Below are 22,254 nucleotides of genomic sequence, written 5' to 3' on the forward strand. Positions count from 1 at the left end.
AGCTGACATTATGAAGTATGTTACTCGCTTTGTAAAAATATAAAAAAATAAATAATAATAATCAAAATCATGTCTGTTATGTAGCCTTAATATAATGCAGTTAAAATGCCCATTTGAGTTTTTGACTTATATTTATATAATATATTTATTTTTTCCCAAATATCAGAATTATTTCAAACATGATATTGATTTTATTTTGTTGATTTTATACCAATCAATAAACAACAAAGTTACAGTAATAGAGTGAATTACGTTTAGCTACAGGATTGTCAGTTTTGCTCTATTTCACCAAAGAAAATAGAAATACACAGCAGTGTTTCGTTAATCAGTGAATCCACCTTTTTATAATCAGTTGAGTCAATGATTAAATGACCCATTCATAAAGACAGTCACTATCACTCAATGGCTCACTCATTAAGACATTGACTTGCCACCACAAATTGGTGTTTTTAGTTATATAGATGATGCATACATCTAATAAATGTGGAAAATATTGCTCTTATAAATAGGGTACCCCGCGGGGTCTTAAAAAGCATTGAAAAAGTCTTAAATTTGATAATCTAAAATTAAGGCCTTAATAGCCTTGAATTTGGTATACAAAGTCTTGGATTTCGTTACAAAGGTCTTATTTATTTTTTTTTTTTTTTTAACTTTTCCTAGGATTAAGTTCATACCGTAACAAAATGAACTATTACTAGTGTAGGCTAATTAAAAATTCATGCAGCGTAATGTTGAGTGCACCTCGCGCTCCACGTCATAGCAGTAAGCGCGAAAGCTCGCGCACCCGTTACTATGGTTACTAGGCAAGTGAGGTAAATTACAGAACAAGATAGTAGCTAGCCTAGTTTGTCGGCTAAAATGGTAAAGTGTCGGTTTAATCCGCTGTGGACAAGGAATTCGAATTACGTTTGGGTCAAGCCTGTGCCAGGAAATGACTGCGAGGCAGCTGTTGGTGCAGGTCAGGAAATCTTTTAAGCTAGCGACAATGGGTGTTACGGCCCTGGACTCCCATATGAAGGTTGCCAAACACACCGCGTGTAGCACTGCTTGCCAGCGCCAACCACCTATTGGCCCGTTCTGTGCACCGCGGATCTCTTCGGTTTACTGAAACAGCTCTCACTATCGATAATGAAGACATTTCTACAATAGAAATGCCACCACAGCCAAGGAACATTCTATCGTACTGTGGCTCGACACCAACTCTGCGGGCAGAGGTGATGTGGGTCCTTAAAACAGTCTCTGAGCACCACTCTTACACTTCAAATGAAAACGTTACAATCATGTTTCCTGACTCCGAGGTTGCAGCTACATTCTCGTGTGGAAGCAACAAAACGGCATATATTACTAAATTCGGATTAGCTCCCTTTATAACGAAAGAACTGACTGACCATGTCAATATGTCCAACGGGTTTGTGATCATGTTTGACGAGAGTCTCAATAAGATGACGAAAAGTAAGCAACGGCGGTGGACTTGCTCAAACATTTCAAAGTAAGTTTTTATTTTTGAATTTTAAAAAATGTTGAGTTTTTTTTTTTTTTATAAATAATATATGATATAGTAAAGTAAACATAACACGACCAAGTGAGCTGTTCTATAATATCACGATTGCAAATGTTACATTGAATGTATAGTTTAATAAACAAGTAGCCTAGCTAATATGTAGTCACTTACAATTTAGACGCAATATCGTTTTGTTCTATTTCAACGACGAAAATAGTTACAAAAGTGCTGTGTTTTGTTATTGAATGATTCAGCATTTTGAACAAATCGTTTTAATGAATGACTCAATGATTCATTTATTAAGACGGTCACTTGCTGCCACCTATTGGTTTATTGTTTAAAGGCATCATTATTTTTTTTTATATTATTTGTTTAAACATCAATTTCATAAAATTATTTATTACAGTTGCAATTTTGCAGTGTAAATGACTTAATTTGATTGATAACGGCAGCCTTATTATTAAAACTGAATTTGATCAAATGTAAGAATTTGACAGGAAAGAGAGTGCATATATATAGTAAGGTTTAAAAAACTGTCCTTATAAAAGTAAATAACGCCCTGGTGTAAAAATCACAATTATGCAAATTTAAGTATGTAAAGTCTGATGAGAATATTGCTTCAAAATAAATTTGATTTATTTATGACAGACATTATTTAAAAAGTAAGAAAACATATTATGTCATTAAAAATGTATTGTAACATTATTATAAAAACTTCCTTATGTGTGATTTAAAATTGCAACCAAGGCAGCAGAGCTGCGAAGGCTGTAGTGTTCAACACCAAGTTCAAATCTATTTGTTTATTACAAATCAAATGTGTTACGCTGTTGCATATGTATTAAATATAACTGATAATTTAAATAAAATGTTTATTTAATTCAAGTAGCCTACTTGTACATAATTATTTTCTAGGGTTCAAAATTTATACAGATTTGATGTTTTCCCCTCATACTTCTGTCAGAATGGGTACGAAGTTGGCATTGAATTTCATTTAAAATTGTATAAAAAATTTCTTATAAAACCTAAAAAATAAAATAAAGGATCCTGGCACACACCATTATATAGATGATGCATACATCTAATAAATGTGGAAAATATTGCTCTTATAAAGTAAAAAAAAAAATCCTGGCACACCCCTTGCAGTATAGTTGTGATTTTGCAAACGGTGGTTTTTGAACATCAGATGATTCCTCTTTAATTTTAATTCTGTTTTTTATGACATGAAACTTCTTTGCACTTAGTAACGTGTACATGTCTTTTATAATGCTGTGTAACGAGCATTTTGTGTCTGTGCTTGTAGATGCCAGAGGTGTCGGTAGCAGGACGTGATAACCAGCCCGGGATGCTGGGGAAGCAGCAGGCTATGCCCCACGCTCTTGCATTGTACCAGCAGCAGATAACCATGGCACATGAATCTTCCCAGGAGGCCAAACAGCAACAATCACAGCCAACCAAATCTCAGCATAACACAGGGGGCGGAGAATCCAGCAGCCCACGGGTCAGGACTCGCAGCCCTGGTGTCTCTGACAGAGAGAGAGAAGGTAAGCTGCTTTCTGTTTTGTATCCCTTTGTTCATTATCCTTTCATCTATTCCTTCAGTTCATTTTCCTCCCCAGCTTTCTCAACCACCATCGTTTTTCTCATTTATGTCTACTACACCAGTTAAGCAAGTTCTGATGTGTGTGTCTGTGCACATGTGGAGTGAGTGGTAGTGTGGGTTGTAAATATAGGGAAAAAGGACATTGTATTCAGTCAAGTCCTGACCATCTAGATGGACAGCTAGTGAACAAACTTTGTTCTTTACTTGTGCAAATATGAAATTGATGCTGCCTTAGTAACAGCCTGATGTGTAACAAAGTGGTGACAGGTTTTATGAGCAACATTCTCATACAGATTCAAGGGTTCAAGTTGGTCACACAGATTCTCCAAGGTGACCAACAGAAAGCTGCTTGGTTTGAACGTGTGAGCTGTGCGTCATACATCTCTACACTATTGACCATAGAAGGTTAATCTATTTGCCTGCAAAACTGTGCCAACCTTTTTCTAATGTGATCCACCTAAATACAGAAAAAGTAAAATCTTGAGTTTATGAAAAATTAAAACCAACTGAAACTATACTGAAATTGAAAACCAAAATACAGCAAAAAAAATAAAATTTTTAAAATGTAACCTTGCTAGTGTTTATTCTCTGAACACATATTAGGCAGCACAATACATTTGTGACCATATTGGTATGAGCTGAAATAAGTGATTCTTATTTTGTATGATGTCCGTCAGACATGATTTCATATTTATGACACTGCTCTTTGGCAAACTTGATTCTGAAAGGTCATTTGCAGAATTCTGCCAGCAAATATGTTTTGTATAATGACCACTAGTGTATAATTGACTTGTTGCCCGTGGCAGTCAATTTCCTCCTACATGGCTGTGCTAGTTTGCATGTCTCTCGTACCACTCTGTGGCCTCTTTCCTCATTCAAAGTAAAACACAGGGATTAAAGTTTTCTGTCGCTGCGATGGATTTCTGTCAGTTTGAAAAAATGAGGGGAAAAGAAACATGTAGCGCGATGTTGCTGTTCTGTCAGCACACCAAAAATCGTCCCCACCACAGCTGCAGCTTCTCAGTGACAACATGATGAACACGTGCTTTTGAGTCTTGAGAACTCACTTGGTTGCTTTCATTTTCTGTGCACCCACAGATCACGATGAGGGTAACAGCTTTTAATAGTTATTAAGGGGGTTTGCAGATGTGATATTGATTTAATACAGCAGTTCAGTAAACAAGTACTGCCTGATTTTGCTTTATTTCTTCAACGAAAATAGTTCCAAAAATAGTAACTGCTCAGCCGCTTCGCATCTCTAAAAGCAAACACAGCCGATTCACACAAATAAAATGAAATTTTGAACAAATAAAAAAACTAATTAATCAATGATTCACCATTCACAAATAATAAAGACCCTCATGTTACAGCCGTTTGAACAAATCAATTAAATGAATAATTCAATGATAAAATCAATGACTTGCCGCCACATGCTGGCGGTTTTAGTTTTATTTTTAGCATATCATTTCAGTTATTTAAATCATTTAATATTTCTGTATTCAAAATGTTATATTTAAAACATTATTCTCCACATGAATGTATGAATTTAATTGCGCTCATGCCACCTCTGAGCCTCATTAGACGTCTGAAAATGTACCTACAAGCCACTTTTGTGTTCTTCTGTGCCACCTCTGTAGTACAAATTAATTTTTTATTAATACTAATTTCATATGATTGGTAACTTATTTGTCTTGTTCTACTTCTTATTATATTGTTTTAAATAGAAATTTTAAAAAGCTTATAAACAAAATGATGCTATTACAAAGGTAAAAAGAAAATACCCCCGTAAGTCACTTTAAGTCAAATATCACATTGTATTAGGAAATATACATTTTGACACAATTTTTGATTATTGTTCAGAAGGTGCTCCTAATTTTTTTTAATTAGAAGGACAAGCGCTCCTAATTACAAGAAGAAAAAGCAGCTCTTAAACTGGGTTTGTGAAAGGGATGGCTGTCAAATGGGGTTTGGCTGAGGAAAAATTTTCAGTCAAAAGATTTAACTTAATTTTTTTGCTTTAACCCCTGAAAACAGTTTCAGCCCAAATCAATATTTCATGTTCTATTATTTATGTATTTGGTGATTGGCATAATAAATGGGATAAAGTACCATCAGCAGGTTGTTTTTGGAGAAAAATCTTTTATTTTGCAATAATTTTAGACTGACTCTTGTTTTCTGTATATTCTATGTTTCAGTGTATCCCTTTAAAAGTACAGACAAACTGGTGTAGTATTTCTTTTAATATCGACTATAATAAGAATGTAATTATAAGCTTATTGATTAAAATTTGTATTTCAGTGATTAAACATTGAATATAAGAGAAGCCTTTTGAAAGAATGTGCAATGAATTAGGACAGAAAGAGAAAATGAACTTTTTCTGGAAAGGGCGGGGATTATGATATAATCTCAGTTTTATTACATGTTATTTATGGGAGAAGGAGTTGTTATTCAATTTGGGCACTCAGAATTAAGTTAAAGGGATAGTTCATCCAAAAATGAAAATACTGACATCATTTACTCACCCTGTATAATTCTAATTCTTCTGTTGAACACAAAATATGATGTTTTGAAAAAAGGAAGAAAAAAAGTTTGATGGTCCCCATTGACTTCCATAGTTTATTTATTCTTTTTTTTTAAGTTTTCTTTTTTTCCATACTATGGAAGCACTGATCTATAATAGAGAACTGGATTGCTCATGACTTCATGAAAGTGAAGCCGCCATATTGGTATTCCCTAGTATTCCCATACATCCCATTGAATTAATAGGAAATCATACAAATTTAATGAGAAAACATTACCTAACAAGTCAGCGTTTTTAAATTTGAAGTATCTCTGTACATTCTTACAATGCAAACACCTTAGGCATGTAAACGGTTATTTTTATTAATATCGGGAATTTCCCCTACTTATTAAAAAGCTACTTTCATTACAGTAGGAAGCATCATGAACATGATAAACATCAGACGGACATGACCTCAACATATATGTAACAAATGACAAAGTGCTCATTCTGAAATCTGAAGAAAGAATTATATGACTTTGTATACACCCATACCTTCATTCGCCTTGTACAGTTATTCATTGTTTATATAATTTTGTTATAGTGTTTTTATTCGTACAGTAGGCGGTAACTGCAAATGTTTCAACAATGATTTCATTAACAGCATTCATTTTGAAGCAGATAATGATTTAAACGGAGGTTAAATTAATTATTAATTTAGCATCATTTTACATGGGAACGGTAATGCTAGTAAACATATCTTGGAAAGTCTGAAAAAGATGTTGCTCAATCAGGACATTAAAAATATGCACATAATTTATTCAGAGAAATAACCGACTACATACAGTACGGACATGAAGCTTTATTTCAAGATGGCAAGTTAAGCTTTTTATTTCAGTATAGAGCAATATTGGCTATTGTATTATTCATTGTATATTCAAATCAATTTCTGATACTAATATGTTTGTTTAAGAATTCTTGAACAATTATGTACATAAAGAAATAGGCTAACATATATTTTGTGTTGGATCAGTTACATAGTGCGCAGCAGACACACCCACCTAAACGGTTTAAATATAACGCTTATCCTGCCCAAAAAGACCATAAACATTTGAAGTGAAGTGACATGACATACAGCCAAGTATGGTGACCCTTAGGGTTAGGAGTCAAACTCTCTAAACACTAGGCCACGACTTCCCCACTTCAGATAACATCTGAAGTAAAAATGAATTTACATACACGTAACATTAAAACGAATCCTGTTTGACTAATTTGCTTCAAATCGGGTGTTTTAGGTCAGCGGTTTGCCTGTGACTCAATGGTGTTTTTTGCTGGTATGGAATAGTAAGATGGTGGATCGAACACTTCTGGTGGCTTCACTGAATGTTGGCAGTTTAGAACGCGATGAGAGATCCAGTCATGTATAGATCAGTGTATAGAAGTCAATGGGGACCATCAACTGTTACCCATATTCTTCAAAATATCTTTTGTGTTCAACAGAAAAAGAAACTCATACAGGTTTGGAATAACCTGAGGGTGAGTAAATGATGACAGAATTTGCATTTTGGGTGAACTCTCACTTTAAGTCACAAAACTGCTTCTTTCGAGTACTTGGAGAGAAAGAGAGTCTTGGGTCATGGCCATGTGATGAGCTGCAGTGTGTCTGTCTCTGCAGAGCTGGAGGGGAACGAGAGATGGCTTCAGGCTCTGCTACATGGATTACGTAGGTTTACACACTACATGCATACTCACTATTGGAGCGGACTCTAATCAAGCGTGTTGATTACTGGGAGTGTGAATGATTCACAGATGTATTTGCATGCCGCTACGCTCTCAGATTCCAGCTTACAGAGTGCTGATGAGCCTGATGATCTGTTAATGTGTGTGAGGAAGAGTCTGAATAACTGCTATCTTTGTGTTTTCACACTGGAGATTGCTGCTTTTGATGCAGGGGTTATGATGATTTGAGCTTTGACATTTTCACCTTCGGCAAAAAAGAGAGTCATAGAATGCTATCCAGTAATCTGTTTGACAGTCATCTTTGTATGGTTTTGTCCATGTGTGCAGATAAATCTCGGGCATTCTCTCCTCTTGCGGATGGTAAAAAGATTCCCGGGGCTGATGATGTTCGGGCTTTAGGTCTAGGCCGACCAGTGATGTCACCGTACCAGCTCTCTCCCAGAGACATGGCCAAATTCAGCCATGAACAGCTGCTACACTACAATCCCTGTAAGACAATATAGCCCTGTTAATTAAGTCAAAAATAATATTATAATATTATTTATTAGGCATGCACTGGTACCGATACTGCTCTCCTGTACTTGTAATCATACTCATAAAAATGCTCCAATCCCAAAAGCCAAACAGCGTGTAAACAGTTCTGAGTCCAGACAAAGAAACATGGAAAACATAGCGCAGAATGGAGTTATTAGAGATTAAGTATGTCTATGAAGTATATTTATGTAAATATAGTGTTAATATATAAGCAAAGCACACTGAGTGGATTGAGTGCATGGTGGCACAATGTGCGAGCTTGTTGGGCAAGAAACTTTTTCTCACAGACATCGCTGGAAAGTTTGTATTTCAGTTGGATATGTCAAAAGCAAATAAGTAAAATAATGCAGAAGTTACTAAAGTAAACTTCAACAGATTTCCTGTGCTCAGGAAGTAGGGAGCGATGAAAACTGTGTAGGGACCATGTAAATCTGAACACAGTTCATTCATGGAGCTCTCTTCTAACGAGCTGGTTGTCTGAATCAGGTGTGTTAAGAGAGACATGCAGAATGTGCGTACGTGAGGACTGGAATTGAGAACCACTGCCATAGAGCAATAAAATGAACAGTGAAAATATAACAAAAGCTTGTACAATACATTTAAACAGGTACAATTTTGAAAATAACTGTAGGAAATATCTGTTTGCTAAATAAAGCCCGCTAACATGATTCTTTTTTGTTTTGTTTTTGGTTTCTGTACCCAATACTTTAAAAAATTACAAACGCTATAAAAATACAGGTATTAGTATATACCTGGGCAGGGCAAGTACAAAAAAGTATCGGACTCGTTCTGGAAAAATTGGTATCGTTGCATCCCTATTATTTATTATTATAAAATACTATATTTGTGTGTAAATATATATTACATATATATATTTCTTTAAAAAAATCTAAATAAAGTCTTGATAATTTCAACGTTTTGTCCAGTAGTGTAAATAATACTATATATTTTTTAATCTCTCTCTTTCAGCATTGGCTCCTTCTCTACAGCCACAGGAGAGAATGGCTGCAGTGCGGCCTCTCCAAATCCCAGAACCCCCTCCTCTCATCTCCTCTGCCAAACCTGGTGGTTCCATCACGCAGGTAAGAGCATCACATAATCTCTCACAGTAACAATGTTCTTTAGAAGTCGTATAACTGGGACATATCATTATTTTGTACAATACATTCAGAGAGGTTTAATGGTGTATTAATGTGAACATGCATTATTACACTGGTGTACATGTTGTTTTGTATTGCAGGGTACTCCAGTGCAATTGCACAACCCATCTCATGGCTCCGACCATGGAAAAATCCCAGCACCAGGATCCCTGGCTCTCTCTTGGATGGACCAGAGGAAAATGGGTGAGTTTGTGTCGTGATTGTGAGATCACACGTCAGCTGTCCATTTTCCATGTCCAACTTCTTTTTCTGTCTCCTTAGGAGGGTTTCCAGTGGTAAAACAGGAGCAGTTGTCTCCACGTGGGGCCTCCTCCTCTCAGGCTGAGAATCTCTCCTCACAGGACTGCGCTACGTCACGGGGTGAGTTTGGGAAAAATCCTTACCCCTCATCTCAATTCAGTTTTAGTTCAAAGAGATTAAAATGCAGAAATAAGGCTCATATTGTGAATAGATTGAAAACGTTAACTCTCTCTCACAGGCCCCATGCCAGCTGTTCAGGGTGGCAGCATCACGAAGGGCATCCCTGGCATGCGTGTGCACCAAGAACCTTCCGTATCATATCGAGGAGGTTCTATCACTCAGGTGTGATATATTATGCAGCATGTTTTCACTCATGCATGTGGAACACAAAGCATTCACAAGCTTGCCATCTGTTGTGTACAAAGGAAAATTCACAGAGAACTTGAACATATTTTTGGTTACAACTGTCAGTGCATTTTTCTGTGACGTCATGTTCTCATTCTTGGAATCCAAATCACAGTGAGTCAGCTCATATAAAAGCCCCTTACAGCAAGTGTATGGAACGGCAGTTTGTGTCACAGCCATATCACGTCATATTATGACATTACTGGTAATCAGTTGCCATAGCAACAGGTACACAGTTTCCAATCCTATCCTCTCCTTTTATTAATGCATTTACACACCTAAACAGTCTGATGTTACCTTTCATTCAGACACGCACACAGTGTTGCAACTGACCTACTGTGACACACATTACACGCTCAAGCAAATCAGAATGGTTAGGGCGAGCGTTTAATCAGACCAAAGTCAATTCTGTGACATTATTGGCAGAGTTATTGAGAGATAAGAAGTCATGGCAGTAAGAGTTCACCTGATACAGGTAGAGATATGGTCATATGCAGCTGTATGACATATCGGGGTTTAACTATTATATCTGAAGATGAAACCTTGTCCAGTTAAAGATCAATCTTTTAACATTCATTTGTCCTGCTGCGATACAATTTGAACAGTTCTCTGCCTTTTTTGTTGCACAGATTCAATATAATCACATTCTTCATTAATGTAACCTTAAAATATATTTATGAAATACCAGTGACACAAAGTGGGTCAAACCCCAGGAAGTCTTAGCCTCCTTGATGTACATTGTGCATTAATGTTCCGTTTTAAGCCTTTACTATCATTTCTTTCAGGGCACTCCTGCAGATGTCTTGTATAAAGGCACAATAACCCGTCTGATTACTGAGGACAGCCCCAGCAGAGAGAGAAGCAGAGAAGACACTCCTTCAAAGGGGCACGTAGTCTACGAGGGCGTCAGTGGACACATCCTTTCCTTTGACCGTAAGTGTACACAAACATGTAAATGCTCAGAACCTAATAAAGGTAGAAATTGTCTCTTACTATTGTTTGTGTTTGAACACACAGGGGGTCCAAATTCTAAGGAAGAGGCTCGTGGGGACATGGCTGGGCTGAAGAGGACCTATGACATGATGGAGGTTGGCATTTCTCGTGTTCCGCCCATCAGAGACTCAATATCTGAAGGTGAGCAAAAGACACCTTTCTTTAACAATCGTGGACAATGGAGTGTCACTGTTTATCCTTTTTCCAGATAATGTTCCTTCACCTGCCGTTTCTCTCTTTTGCAGGCTTGATTAGTCGAGCAATGCCTCACGAGCGTGATAGTCCTCATCTGCACCACATCCGTGGATCCATATCCCAAGGTCAACATTATCTTAGAAACTCAGCCTCAACTGATCACCTTTAGCTGATACGAGCTCTTACTCTCATTTCCTTTGTCTTACTTCTCTACTTTCTCTCCCAGGAATCCCACGGGATGACTGTCAGCGCCGGGAGGTTAAACAGATGAAAAGAGAGGGTTCCCCATCACCCCGTGGCCCTGGTCATCCCACTGACACAATTAAATCACGCTCTCACGAGAGTATGGTGACCACCGTTAAAGAGGCAGGACGCTCCATCCACCTGATCCCTCCTGAGGGGGTTGTGATAGGCAAGCCTAAGGAGGGCTCAATCACCCAGGTGACTGGCTTTGATTGATGTTTTCTGAACTTGGTGTGGTAGGATCCATCTAGCAAATAAATTTAAATAAAGTAAAATCCTGAAAGTACTACACTTTTCTTCCCATGTTTATTTCATATGTAGGGTTAAAGAGAAGTTTTGCCTGAAAATGCTTAAAATAAACAAAATTATACTAGGGTACTTTTTTTAATCTTAAAAATAAAGGTGCCTGGCAAAACCAAAAACTCTTCCCATAGGTTCTAAGAAGAACCACTCATGAAAAGGTTCTTTGTAACCCTATTTCTTCTGGATCAAAATCCTTACATTTGTCATACTGTAAATTCTTTAAATAGGTTGTTCATTAAATACATTTAAAAAAAAAATAAAGAAAATCCAAATGTCACAAGACTTGATAAGATGAAAATGTTTATTGCCTTTACAGTATACATCGAAGATCAATACAACACAACCTTATGTCAGATTAGTTGAATATTAACTAAATGTGTGTTCTATAGGGCACCCCCATGAAACAAGAGCCTGTTGGCGCATCCAAGCGCCATGATGTGCGGTCCATCATCGCCAGCTCTCCTCGGCCTTACTCTGGACTGTCCTCTCATCTAGAGCTTAGGCCCGAGCACAGAGGGTCTGACAGGGCACGCTATGAGGAGGTAGGGAGCAAATCCCGACCCAGCGCTGTGGTCAGCACCCCCAGCTCTCTGTCCCGTACCTCTCCATTGGCACTCATTGGAGAGCAGAGCAGCAGACCCCACCACAGTCCAGTGGGCTATGAAGATCACAAAAGATCTGGCTACCCTCCGCCCTCACACAGAGCCTCTCCACTGTCCGGGAGAGAAAGCTCACAGCGTGCACATGAAGGTATCATGTTCTACCAATCACTGGCATTCAGTAGCTGGTGTGAGTTGTATGATGTTTAAATATTGCTCCACTGTGTGTGACTTAGGCTCTAGTAAGGCCCAGCAGCAGGAGAGAAAAGCCACTCCCACCCCTCGAGAAGTGAGCTCCACTAAGTCTCCTATGACAGTTGGTGAGCACACTGCGTCTTTGGCTTATGAGAGGATCCTGCAGGGGCTGGGAGCTGAGATGTTCCGGCAGATACCGCTACCATTTGACCCTGCAGCTCTTCCCAGGGGAATCCCGATTGACCCAGGTATTTGCAGTTTAGCAGCACAATATTAGGGTACAAATTTCCATGATTGTGGAAAACTTGGAAATATCAGGGAACCTGTGTTCAATCATGAGATCTCGACTGTATTGTTTGCGATTGTGATCGCTGAATAAATGCACTTACTCAACCGCTGATGTTTGAATAGAGAAACATAGGCTATGGCCATTTGGATTTACTATTAGGGAATTTCACTGTTATATTTAACAGTTTTCATAATATAGACAGAGAGAGTGCAAAAGTCTTTGGTATTCATTCATTTGGTATTCATATATTATTATTTTTTAATATATCACGCAGCCCTAGCCTTGGTGAACAAAATAGACTTTAACAAACCAGTCCCAGACTCATAAGAGGGCATGTATTTGAAAATAAACGTATTATATCATGAATTATGTAATGCATTTGTTGTTTTGACTTTGTTTCTTGTCTCCAAAACAGCGTATTACCTGCCCCGTCACCTGGCCCCTGCCCCTGGCTACCCTCACCACTACCAACCCTACCTGATCAGAAGTTTCCCTGAAACAGCAGCCCTGGAGAACAGACAAACACTCTTCAATGACTACATTACCTCCCAGCAGATGCACCAGTGGCCAGCCGCTGCTGCCATGGCTGCCCAGAGACCTGACCTGCTCAGAGGCCTAACGCCTCGAGAGCAGTCCCTTAACTTGGCCTACTCACCCACACCCAGAGGTGAGGGGTCCTTAAAGGGGCTTTTGTCCTACAATTTAAGTCATTATTCCCTGACAATTGCATGAGAGTTAGTAAACAATGGTATATTTCTTTTTTTTTTTTTGGAGAACTATTCCAAATGACCTGGTGGAAGCTGTCATGTAGCTTAATACAAAAATAGGCAATGATACCTGAATGTGGGCAGTCATATTAAAAATTACATGTTATATACTTGTGATCATCAGAGGCACATTCATTTTTACTGTCCATTTGCAGGAACATCTGCATCTCCTATGGATCGTATCGCATACATCCAAGGAACCTCTCCAGCTTTCCCCAGCGGAGTCTACAACACCTCTCCAATCTCACCAGGTACAGAGCAACACACAACATGATGATTTAAAACAAATTTTCTGTATGAGCGCCATTCACAAATTTTTATAACTCTATCTTTTAACAGTGGGTGCTTCTCACATGAGCAAGATTCAAGGCAGTTCGACATCCTCAGAGAGAGAAAGAGAACGGGAGAGGGAGAGAGAAAGAGAGCGGGATCGTGAGAGAGAGCGAGACCGAGAGCGAGAGAGGGACAGGGAACGTGACCGAGACAGAGAGCGTGAGAAAGATCGGGACAGAGAAAGAGACAAGTCCCTTGGCCATGGTAACGTGGAACATGCCCCTATATGGAGACCAGGTGAGCGCCCTCACTGCCTTTTATTTTAATGTGTACAGCCACTTTATAGAATGTCTTTGTATCATCTTCATTGGGGGCTTTTCTCTGCAAATATTTATAGAATTAAATGTGCTTCATTTAATTTATTGACAGATTTTAATTTAATTTGATTAACTTTGAACTGTTTTACAGCTGTGTTTTTTTAGTACCCTGACTTATATTTTCATTATTATTTTTATATATATTCATTTTTTTATATTTTAGATATATTATATATATATTATATATATATATATATATATATATATATATATATATATATATATATATATATATATATATATATATATATATATATATATATATATATATATATATATATATATATATATAATTTTTTTTATTATAGTAGTTACAGCGGGTTTAGAAAAGAATCACCCCCCTTTAAAATAATCACATTTTGTTGCTTTGCAGCCTGAAATGAAGATGGACAGTTTTTGTTTTATCCAGCTGTATTTACTCCCATAAAAAAAAAAATAAGGAAAAAAAATCAAAAACATAATACAATAATTTTAATAACAAAAATAAAACATAATTACAAAGTTGGAAAAAGGATCACCCCCTTGTGTCAATATTTTGTTGAACCACCTTTTGCTTTAATTACAGCCTTTAGTCTGTTGGGATATGTCTCTACTAACTTTGCACATCAAGAATTTGCAATATTTGCCCGCTCTACTTTGCAGAAATGCTCAAGTTCAGTTAATTTTGATGGTGAGCTTTTGTGGACTGCAGACTTTAAGTCATTCCACAGATTTTCAATGGGGTTTAAGTCTGGGCTCTGACTAGGCCATGCAAGGACATTCACCTTTTTCTCCTTCAACCACTGTGTGCTCAATTTTGCTGTGTGCTTTGGGTCATTGTTCTGCTGGAAAACCTTCTTCACATCCTTCACATCCAAACCTTCTTGACAACTTTCTGGCAGAGGGCAGCAGATTTTCCTCGAGAATTTGCCTCATCCATTTTTCCCTCTATCATGACAAGTTTTTCCAGTCCCTGTAGCAAAGAAACACCCCATAACAGGATATTACCACCTCCATGCTTTACTGGAGGAATGCTGTTATTTGGTTGGTGAGCTGTATTGGATTTCTGCCAGACATGTCGTGGTGTTGAGGCCATATAATTCGATTTTAGTCTCATCTGCCTCGAAATCTTTAAGGTGCGTCTTGACTGCATGTGACCTTTCTTGAGAAGTGGCTTTATTCTTGCAACCCTTCCCTACAAGCCACATTTGTGGGGAATTTGTGATATTGTTTTCACATGAACATAATGACCCTTCTTTGTCATAAATTCCTGCAACTGCTTCAGAGTTGCTGTAGGCCTCTTGGTCGCCTCTCTGATCAGTTTCCTCCTGACTCTTTCATCAGTTTGGAGTGCCGTTCTGAGCCAGGGAGGGTCTGTGTTGAACCAAATACCTTCCACTTCTTAATAATAGACTTCACTGTGCTTCTGGGCATTGATAAAATCTTTGAAATTTTTTTGTATCCATTTCCTGACTTGTGCCTGTCCACAACTTTATCCTGGAGAGATCTTTTGACAGTGATCCTTTTTCCCAACTCAGTGATTCTGTTTTTTTTTTTCCTGACATGTTGGTATTATATCTTTCACTTGGATGTTATAAGTTGCATAAATAAAGCTGGTTAAAACAAAAACTTAATTTCAGGCTGCAAAGCAACCAAAATGTGATTATTTTGTGGGAAGGAGGGTAGGTGATTCTTTTCTATACCCACTGTATGTACTTTTATCATTTTTATCAAGTTTTTGAGTTTGAATTTATTTAGCTTTAATTTATTTTAATTTCAGTTTTAGTTTTAGTAATTTTAGTATTTCAACAACATTTCAGTACATTAAGTTTTTCATCTGATATTTGTATATATTTTATTTTATTTCAGCTTCATTTCAAATTTTAATGCACTCATTTACATCTGTAGTTATAATTGAATTAATATCGAGTTGTTCTGTGTCAGTGTACTTATGCAAATAGCAATATGCAGATCAGCGTTGCTAAATGTCTGAACATTTTGTCCAAACAGGAGCACCAGAACAGATGGGTGGCAGCAGCGGGAGCAGTTCTCGTCCCCCATCTCATCCATACAGTCACCAGTCGTCTCCGCTCTCCCCCCGTCCCCAGGACTGCTTGCAGCAGAGACCCAGTGTTCTGCACAACACCAGCTCAAAGAGCCTGCCCAATTCTGAGCACAATAGTCCCTCTGTGCTGCGGTGAGTCTTCACTGCTCAATCTGCTGTCTGAGCAGTCCACTGAGGTAAACATGTTAAAGTTGACTCTAATTTGTTTACCTTTCTTCAGGCCACCAGGCTCTGCTCGGTACCAAGGCTTCAGTGGGCACCTTCGGTCTGGTCTAGCAAATGAGGGTTACCCATCTGGTACAGACTCAAACGCTAAAGACTTGAGCAGAGATGGGATCAAGAGCCATGGGCGTGGAGGTCTGTCCAAACATCAGGATCTTCAATCCTCTTCCAAGCCTGACCCCAAGCTGGCCAGCCCCGGTGCCGGTGGTTCATACCCCTCTCCTTACAGCCAGGCCTCTAGTGCCCACCTTGGTCTGCCCACAAGTCGAGGGCACCCCTTGCTGGTTTCCGAAAGCAACAGCGGCAGCAGTTCCATCCCGTCCCGTGGTGGGGATGGCATCAGCAGCGCGTCAAGTAGGGAAAAGACTCAAAACAAAGTGATGTCCATACAGGAACACGAACTTCGAGCACTCGGTAAGACCACCATGACAGCGGCCAACTTCATAAACGCGATAATCATGCATCAAATTTCTTGTGATGCGGCGATGCCAGAGACTGGTGCGCTCGCGACCAACGGCACCTGTGATGGTAAGATGCTCTGGGACCTATGGGCTGTTAACGTCACCTCCCCTCCCCTCCCCTCCTCTCCCCGTCCTTCCTGTTCTCTACCGGTCCACCCAACACCTTTCCATCCCTCCACCCTTCCTCTACCCCCCTTGCACCCCTGCCCCATCCCCGCCCCCTTACGTCTGTGGCCTAGTGCACGCTTGTGGTGGTTGGCATTGATCAGAATCAATCCAGTTTCCATATTCTTTTGGTTTGGTTATTTTTTTTTTATTCTTTAAATATGCTTCTACCAATGGCTTTTTAGATTTTTTTGGCATTTGAAGCATTGCTTAAAGACCACCAAAGGTTTACCTCCCCTCCTCATAACCTAAAGTCCCAGGTATACTTCACTTTCCGTGTTCCGTTCTGTCCTGCGCACAGCTGCGTCCGCACAGCTTTCAAAGTATACTCAACCGCAGATGAGAGCGGACGGACATGCTCACGAAACATGCGCAGTACCACCTACTTGATTTGCACTCTGTCTCATGATTCACCTCACGCATGTGCTGTTGTATGCTGTCCGCGAGCCCTCCTGATGATGCAGACGGTGCATGGACAGCCGAAGTATACTTTGGCCTTAAACCCATCTGATCGTTTGCCAAATCCAAATTTTGAGGGGAGATTCTGCATGTTTTAGACCAAACTTCCACAAATTAATGTATTGAAGCTCATTAAATGATTTGAGCTTCTGCTCTGTAATGGCCACAGGCGTATATCTTAGTGAACTGATAATTCACTGTACGCCCTAATGGTCCAGAATGACGTGTCTGGAGACAAGCTTCTCTAGACCAGAGAGAGATCCTGAGGTGAACTTTAAGAGCTCAGTCATTCCAGAGTTATGTGGTTGCTCATTGTTTCATAACGTCCTTAACGGATTGCCTCTTGTGTTCCCCCTTTACCATCTTCTTTTTTTTTTCATTTGGAGAACTTTCCATAGCTCTTTGTGTTTGCTTCCTGTTTCATTTCCTTTTTGGGAGGGAGGGCACCTTGACAGTTTAGCTGCATGAAGCAAACAAATTATACAAGTTATAGAGAAAAAGGGTCAAGATGGATCTGGAGTTGAATGATTTTCAAGGTGTTTGGTTCTTAAGGATGGTTGAATATCTGCATTCTTCTGCCAACTTATTGAATCTTCAGCCAAAAGACTGAAATCTCACTAGTATCAAACACATGAGTCTTGCTTTTAGTACACTACTGTTCAAAGGTTTGTGGTGAGTGAGATTGAGAAGTCATTTATAATGTTCAGTTTTCTGTTTCAAATAAATTAAGTTCTTCTGAACTGTCTATTCATCAAAGAAAAAGAAAAAAATCACAGTTTCCAATAAATATTAAGCAGCACAACTGTTTTCAACAGTGATGATGATAAGAAATGTTTCCTGAGCACCAAATCAGCATATTAGAATGATATCTGAAGGATCATGTGACACTGAAGACTGGAGTAATAGCTGCTGAAAATTCAGCTTTGTCATTACAGGAATAAATTACATTTATAAAAATGGTAACAGTTTACAATAAGGTATCAGTTAGTTTAATGCATTAGTTTACATGAACTAACTGTGAACAAAATATATTTATAGCATTTATTAATTTATTAACAATAATACTAAAACAGTTGTCAAGTGTCTGAAACCATTATGTGGGATCAGAATCAAGAATTCCTTATGACTCACATCTTTACATTTAACCAGTGTTGTTCTTGGATGTGCTTACAGTCTATTAACATGTTTCAATCCATTTAAATTGAATCCATGAGTTGATTGTCTAGGTGTAAATATATATTGTTTTATATATTATATATATATATATATATATATATATATATATATATATATATATATTATTATCCTTAATCATGTTTAATATGTAGTTTAAACCGTTTATATGTGGGAGGCTTTCTCAAAACTGCCAAGAGAATGAATACAATCATTAAGTGGAATCATACAGTAGCCCTTAATCAGGTGTTACCACATTTGTCACTCAGTATATACTTTATTCTGTTGTAAATATAAGAATGGGTAGTGTGAAAACAGTGGGAAAATCCAAATGTACAGCTGCAGAAAAAGGAAAATATCGTTGGCTCTTTGGACTGGTAATAAAGCAGACATCTTATTTTCACAGCTCATTTTAAACACGCATTTTGCTTCTGTTGTATTGTTGTGTTTTTGTTCAAAGCATTTCTGCTAATCGGCACAGTGCTTACCCTCTGCTACAGTCAGATGCGTCCATAATGTTGGCTTGATATCTGAACACACGTGTGAGCAAGTCATTGAGTACTGTAATCCCAGAGCGTGTATGTGACCGCACAGCTTACACAGCCATCTCTGCTCTTACCCTCAGAGTAATCCAGAGCCTTCTGCCACACCATACTCAAACGCACTTTCATGTCTTCTTCTCTTCCTGTCTATGTGTGCCTCCCTGTCCTCTCTGCAGCACACCAAAAGGCACTAGAACAGCTGTACGGGTCTGAGGATAGACTTTCTCCAGGACAGCAGCTGCCGTCTGCCGTCAAAGGCTCTCAGAGAGTGGTCACCCTCGCCCAGCACATCAGTGTAAGTGCCAAAAAATTAAACAAAAATGTCCCAGCACAATAAAACAATCTAAAAAATACTGTTAATATATTAAAACTTATTTTTTTATTATTAATATGCATTGCTAAGAACTTCATTTGGACAACTTCAAAGGCGATTTTCTCAATATTTAGATTTTTTGCACACTCATATTCCAGATTTTCAAATAGTTGTATCTTAGCCAAATAATTGTTCCATCCTACCAAACCATACATCAATGGAAAGCCTATTTATTCAGCTTTCAGATGATGTATAAATCTCAATTTAGAAAAATTGACCCTTATGGTTTTGTGGTCCAAGGTCACATATGTGTACTTGTCACCTGCTTGCACATCACCAAATGGATGTCTTCTCTTTACAGGAGGTGATCACTAAAGACTACACACGACAGTCGCAGCAAGGCCAGATAGGTGGTCAATCATCTCTACAGCCTGTGTTTGGGTATCACAACTCACCTGTGCTGGATCTCACCCGTCCTCCCAGCGCCCCCCAAGCCCAGACCCCAACAGACCCCAACACCCGCTACACCCCAGAAGGCAATGCTGCTGAGAGGGAGAGAGGGAGAGACAGGTCTCCTCCTCAGAGTAAGGCCTCTCCAGTGAGTCTGGCTGCCGACGGGATTGAACCTGTTTCACCACCAGGGGCCATTTCAGAGCAGGAGATGTCAGGAGCCACCTACCCTAATGAACAAGCAGAGCAGGGGTATATAACACACCAGCAGATGCACTCACACAGTAGTGATGGGAGTCGGAATCATTGCAGTGAATCGGTTCTTTTGAACAGTTTAACAATAAATTGTTCAAAACTATTCCGGGGTTCTGCACAGACTGAGTCTATCCAGTGGACCCTTTTCACATTTCCTTGGTTCACAGAGGTGGAAGTCATCAAAATTGGCTGAACTTCTGTAGTGGTGGAAAGAAAATTACAACAAATACAATTTTTGCATTTCCATTTGTTAATGTTAATAACTGTGGAAGCAAGCCATCACAGTCTGTGAAAAGGGTCCATTCTTGAGCAAATCAATAAAACTATTTGACTCAATAGAAGGATTCATTTATGAATTGGACAACACTAGCGGACAGACAAATAAACAGTCTTTCATCCTGCATTTTCATTACTCGTTCTCTGCTTTTGTGTCTCAGTATGGGATCTCGTTCTCCGGCCAGTAGCTCTCAACCACCAGCCTTCTTCAGTAAACTGACTGAGAGCAACTCCGCCATTGTCAAGAGCAAGAAGGAAATGATTAAGAAGATGGTGGTCAGCGCAGAGGCTGAATTTAGTGAGTTAATGGGACTGAATCTGTTATACTATATATATATATATGCGTGTGTGTGTATGTGTGCAGCAATACATGTTATTGTTGCTAGCTAAAGGGCTCAAACTTATCTCTTCCGGTCTCTGTTTTAGACCAGGGCCAACCTGGGACAGAAATTTTTAATATGCCTGCCTCTACAAATGCAGGTGAGTTTCTCTTCCTTTTGTGCCCTATTCTCTACAATAGCAGTTCATTTTATACTACTGTTCTGTGTCTCAAGGAAAGCTTGCCAAATAACACTTCACACACTCCTGTTTCTTTAACACAACCACTGTAACATCTCTTTTAGGACCTGTGAGCGTGCGCAGCCACCCAGCACCAGAGGCCAGTGGTAATACTATAGGTCTGGAGGCCATCATCAGGAAAGCCCTCATGGGCAAGTATGATGAACAGATGGATGATCGCTCACCGTCCAACTCTGTCAACTCGATGAGTGTTGGTGTGCCAGCTGCTGTCGGGCCGCCAGCTTCAGCGGATGGGCGTTCTGAAGACCCCTACTCCCTGCCAGGTGCGCCAAATAAACCCTTGATAATTCAGCTACCTTCATGGCAGCAGGTGTCAGGTTTTAGGGCCATTTCTTTAACCAAATGTCCTCACAAAGATTATTAACAGCATGTGATAAATTGTTACATCATGTGCCTGTATTTAATGCTTTTGTGTTTTCTTATCCTGCATTCTTTTATTTTTATTTATTGATTTTTAAAGGGTATTTAACACAAGCTGTTTGATTTGGCACTTGCCTTATTTTACTAGTTTTTACCCAGAAACAGGTGAATTTGTGCCAAAATATTGTTTAGTTAATTTCATGTCTAAAATAAAATAAGCATAGTCTCTGCTGTCTATTAGTTGCATAGGCATAGTTTTCCCTCTTGTCCATGACCCTATCAGAACAGACCTGCAAACCATTTTTGATACAGTTGACAGTAATTTTGGAAACACATTCAAGCACCTTAATATTTGTTTGTCTGAATATCTCTGATTTGTGTCTTGTGTTGGGATTCAGTCAAATCCAAAGGAGGGCGCTCTAACGGTCGCAAGACTAAGTCTCCTGGTCTGTCCGGAGGAGAGAGACCTTCATCTGTGTCCTCTGTCCACTCTGAGGGAGACTGTAACCGTCACACCCCACTCACCAACAGAGTGTGGGAGGACAGACCCTCATCTACAGGTACACACACACACAATCACAATATGAGTGAGAAACTTATTAAATATTAGCAACATCTGAACAACTGAATCAATTTCAACTAATATTTCAAATCATTATATGATACATTTTGAGAGAAATTAATAATTTCAGCAATGATGCAATAATTTGATCAATAGTGACTTTTTTTTTCATCAAAGAATCCAAAAAAGAAATCCATCTGGGTTTTCTACAAAAATATTAAGCAGTCCAACAGTTTTCAACATTGATAAAAATTGAGCATCTTGAGCATCAAATCAGCATATTAGAATGATTTATGAAGAATCGTGTGAATTCATCTTTGCCATCATATGAATGAATTATATTCTAAAATACATTCAAATAGAAAAGTTATTTTAAATTTCACAATATAACTATTTTTACTCTATTTTGATCAAATAAATGCATCCTTGATGATCATACTTCTTTTAGAAACAATAAAATTCGTATCGACTGATACTGT

General features: G+C 38.7%; 1 protein-coding gene across 2 annotated transcripts in view; it reads left to right on the forward strand.

Moving 5' to 3' along the window:
- LOC109112920 (nuclear receptor corepressor 2) overlaps positions 1-22,254 on the forward strand; it is a 133,834-nt gene that overhangs the window by 110,780 nt on the left and 800 nt on the right. The window contains exons 22-45 of one of the 2 annotated variants that reach the window (XM_042762543.1): positions 2,802-3,042; positions 7,277-7,324; positions 7,669-7,830; positions 8,845-8,957; positions 9,116-9,218; positions 9,297-9,395; positions 9,514-9,617; positions 10,466-10,613; positions 10,698-10,814; positions 10,919-10,993; positions 11,095-11,309; positions 11,804-12,164; positions 12,250-12,456; positions 12,913-13,164; positions 13,420-13,515; positions 13,604-13,834; positions 15,904-16,090; positions 16,179-16,708; positions 19,157-19,275; positions 19,655-19,995; positions 20,436-20,572; positions 20,701-20,754; positions 20,898-21,116; positions 21,612-21,773. In XM_042762543.1, the coding sequence (XP_042618477.1) occupies positions 2,802-3,042; positions 7,277-7,324; positions 7,669-7,830; positions 8,845-8,957; positions 9,116-9,218; positions 9,297-9,395; positions 9,514-9,617; positions 10,466-10,613; positions 10,698-10,814; positions 10,919-10,993; positions 11,095-11,309; positions 11,804-12,164; positions 12,250-12,456; positions 12,913-13,164; positions 13,420-13,515; positions 13,604-13,834; positions 15,904-16,090; positions 16,179-16,708; positions 19,157-19,275; positions 19,655-19,995; positions 20,436-20,572; positions 20,701-20,754; positions 20,898-21,116; positions 21,612-21,773 (4,321 nt within the window). The remainder of the gene's footprint in view (positions 1-2,801; positions 3,043-7,276; positions 7,325-7,668; positions 7,831-8,844; positions 8,958-9,115; positions 9,219-9,296; positions 9,396-9,513; positions 9,618-10,465; positions 10,614-10,697; positions 10,815-10,918; positions 10,994-11,094; positions 11,310-11,803; positions 12,165-12,249; positions 12,457-12,912; positions 13,165-13,419; positions 13,516-13,603; positions 13,835-15,903; positions 16,091-16,178; positions 16,709-19,156; positions 19,276-19,654; positions 19,996-20,435; positions 20,573-20,700; positions 20,755-20,897; positions 21,117-21,611; positions 21,774-22,254) is intronic. The other variant, XM_042762544.1, reaches the window with a different exon arrangement.

The sequence above is a fragment of the Cyprinus carpio genome, chromosome A8 (assembly GCF_018340385.1).
Source record: "Cyprinus carpio isolate SPL01 chromosome A8, ASM1834038v1, whole genome shotgun sequence".
Classification (NCBI taxonomy): domain Eukaryota; kingdom Metazoa; phylum Chordata; class Actinopteri; order Cypriniformes; family Cyprinidae; genus Cyprinus; species Cyprinus carpio.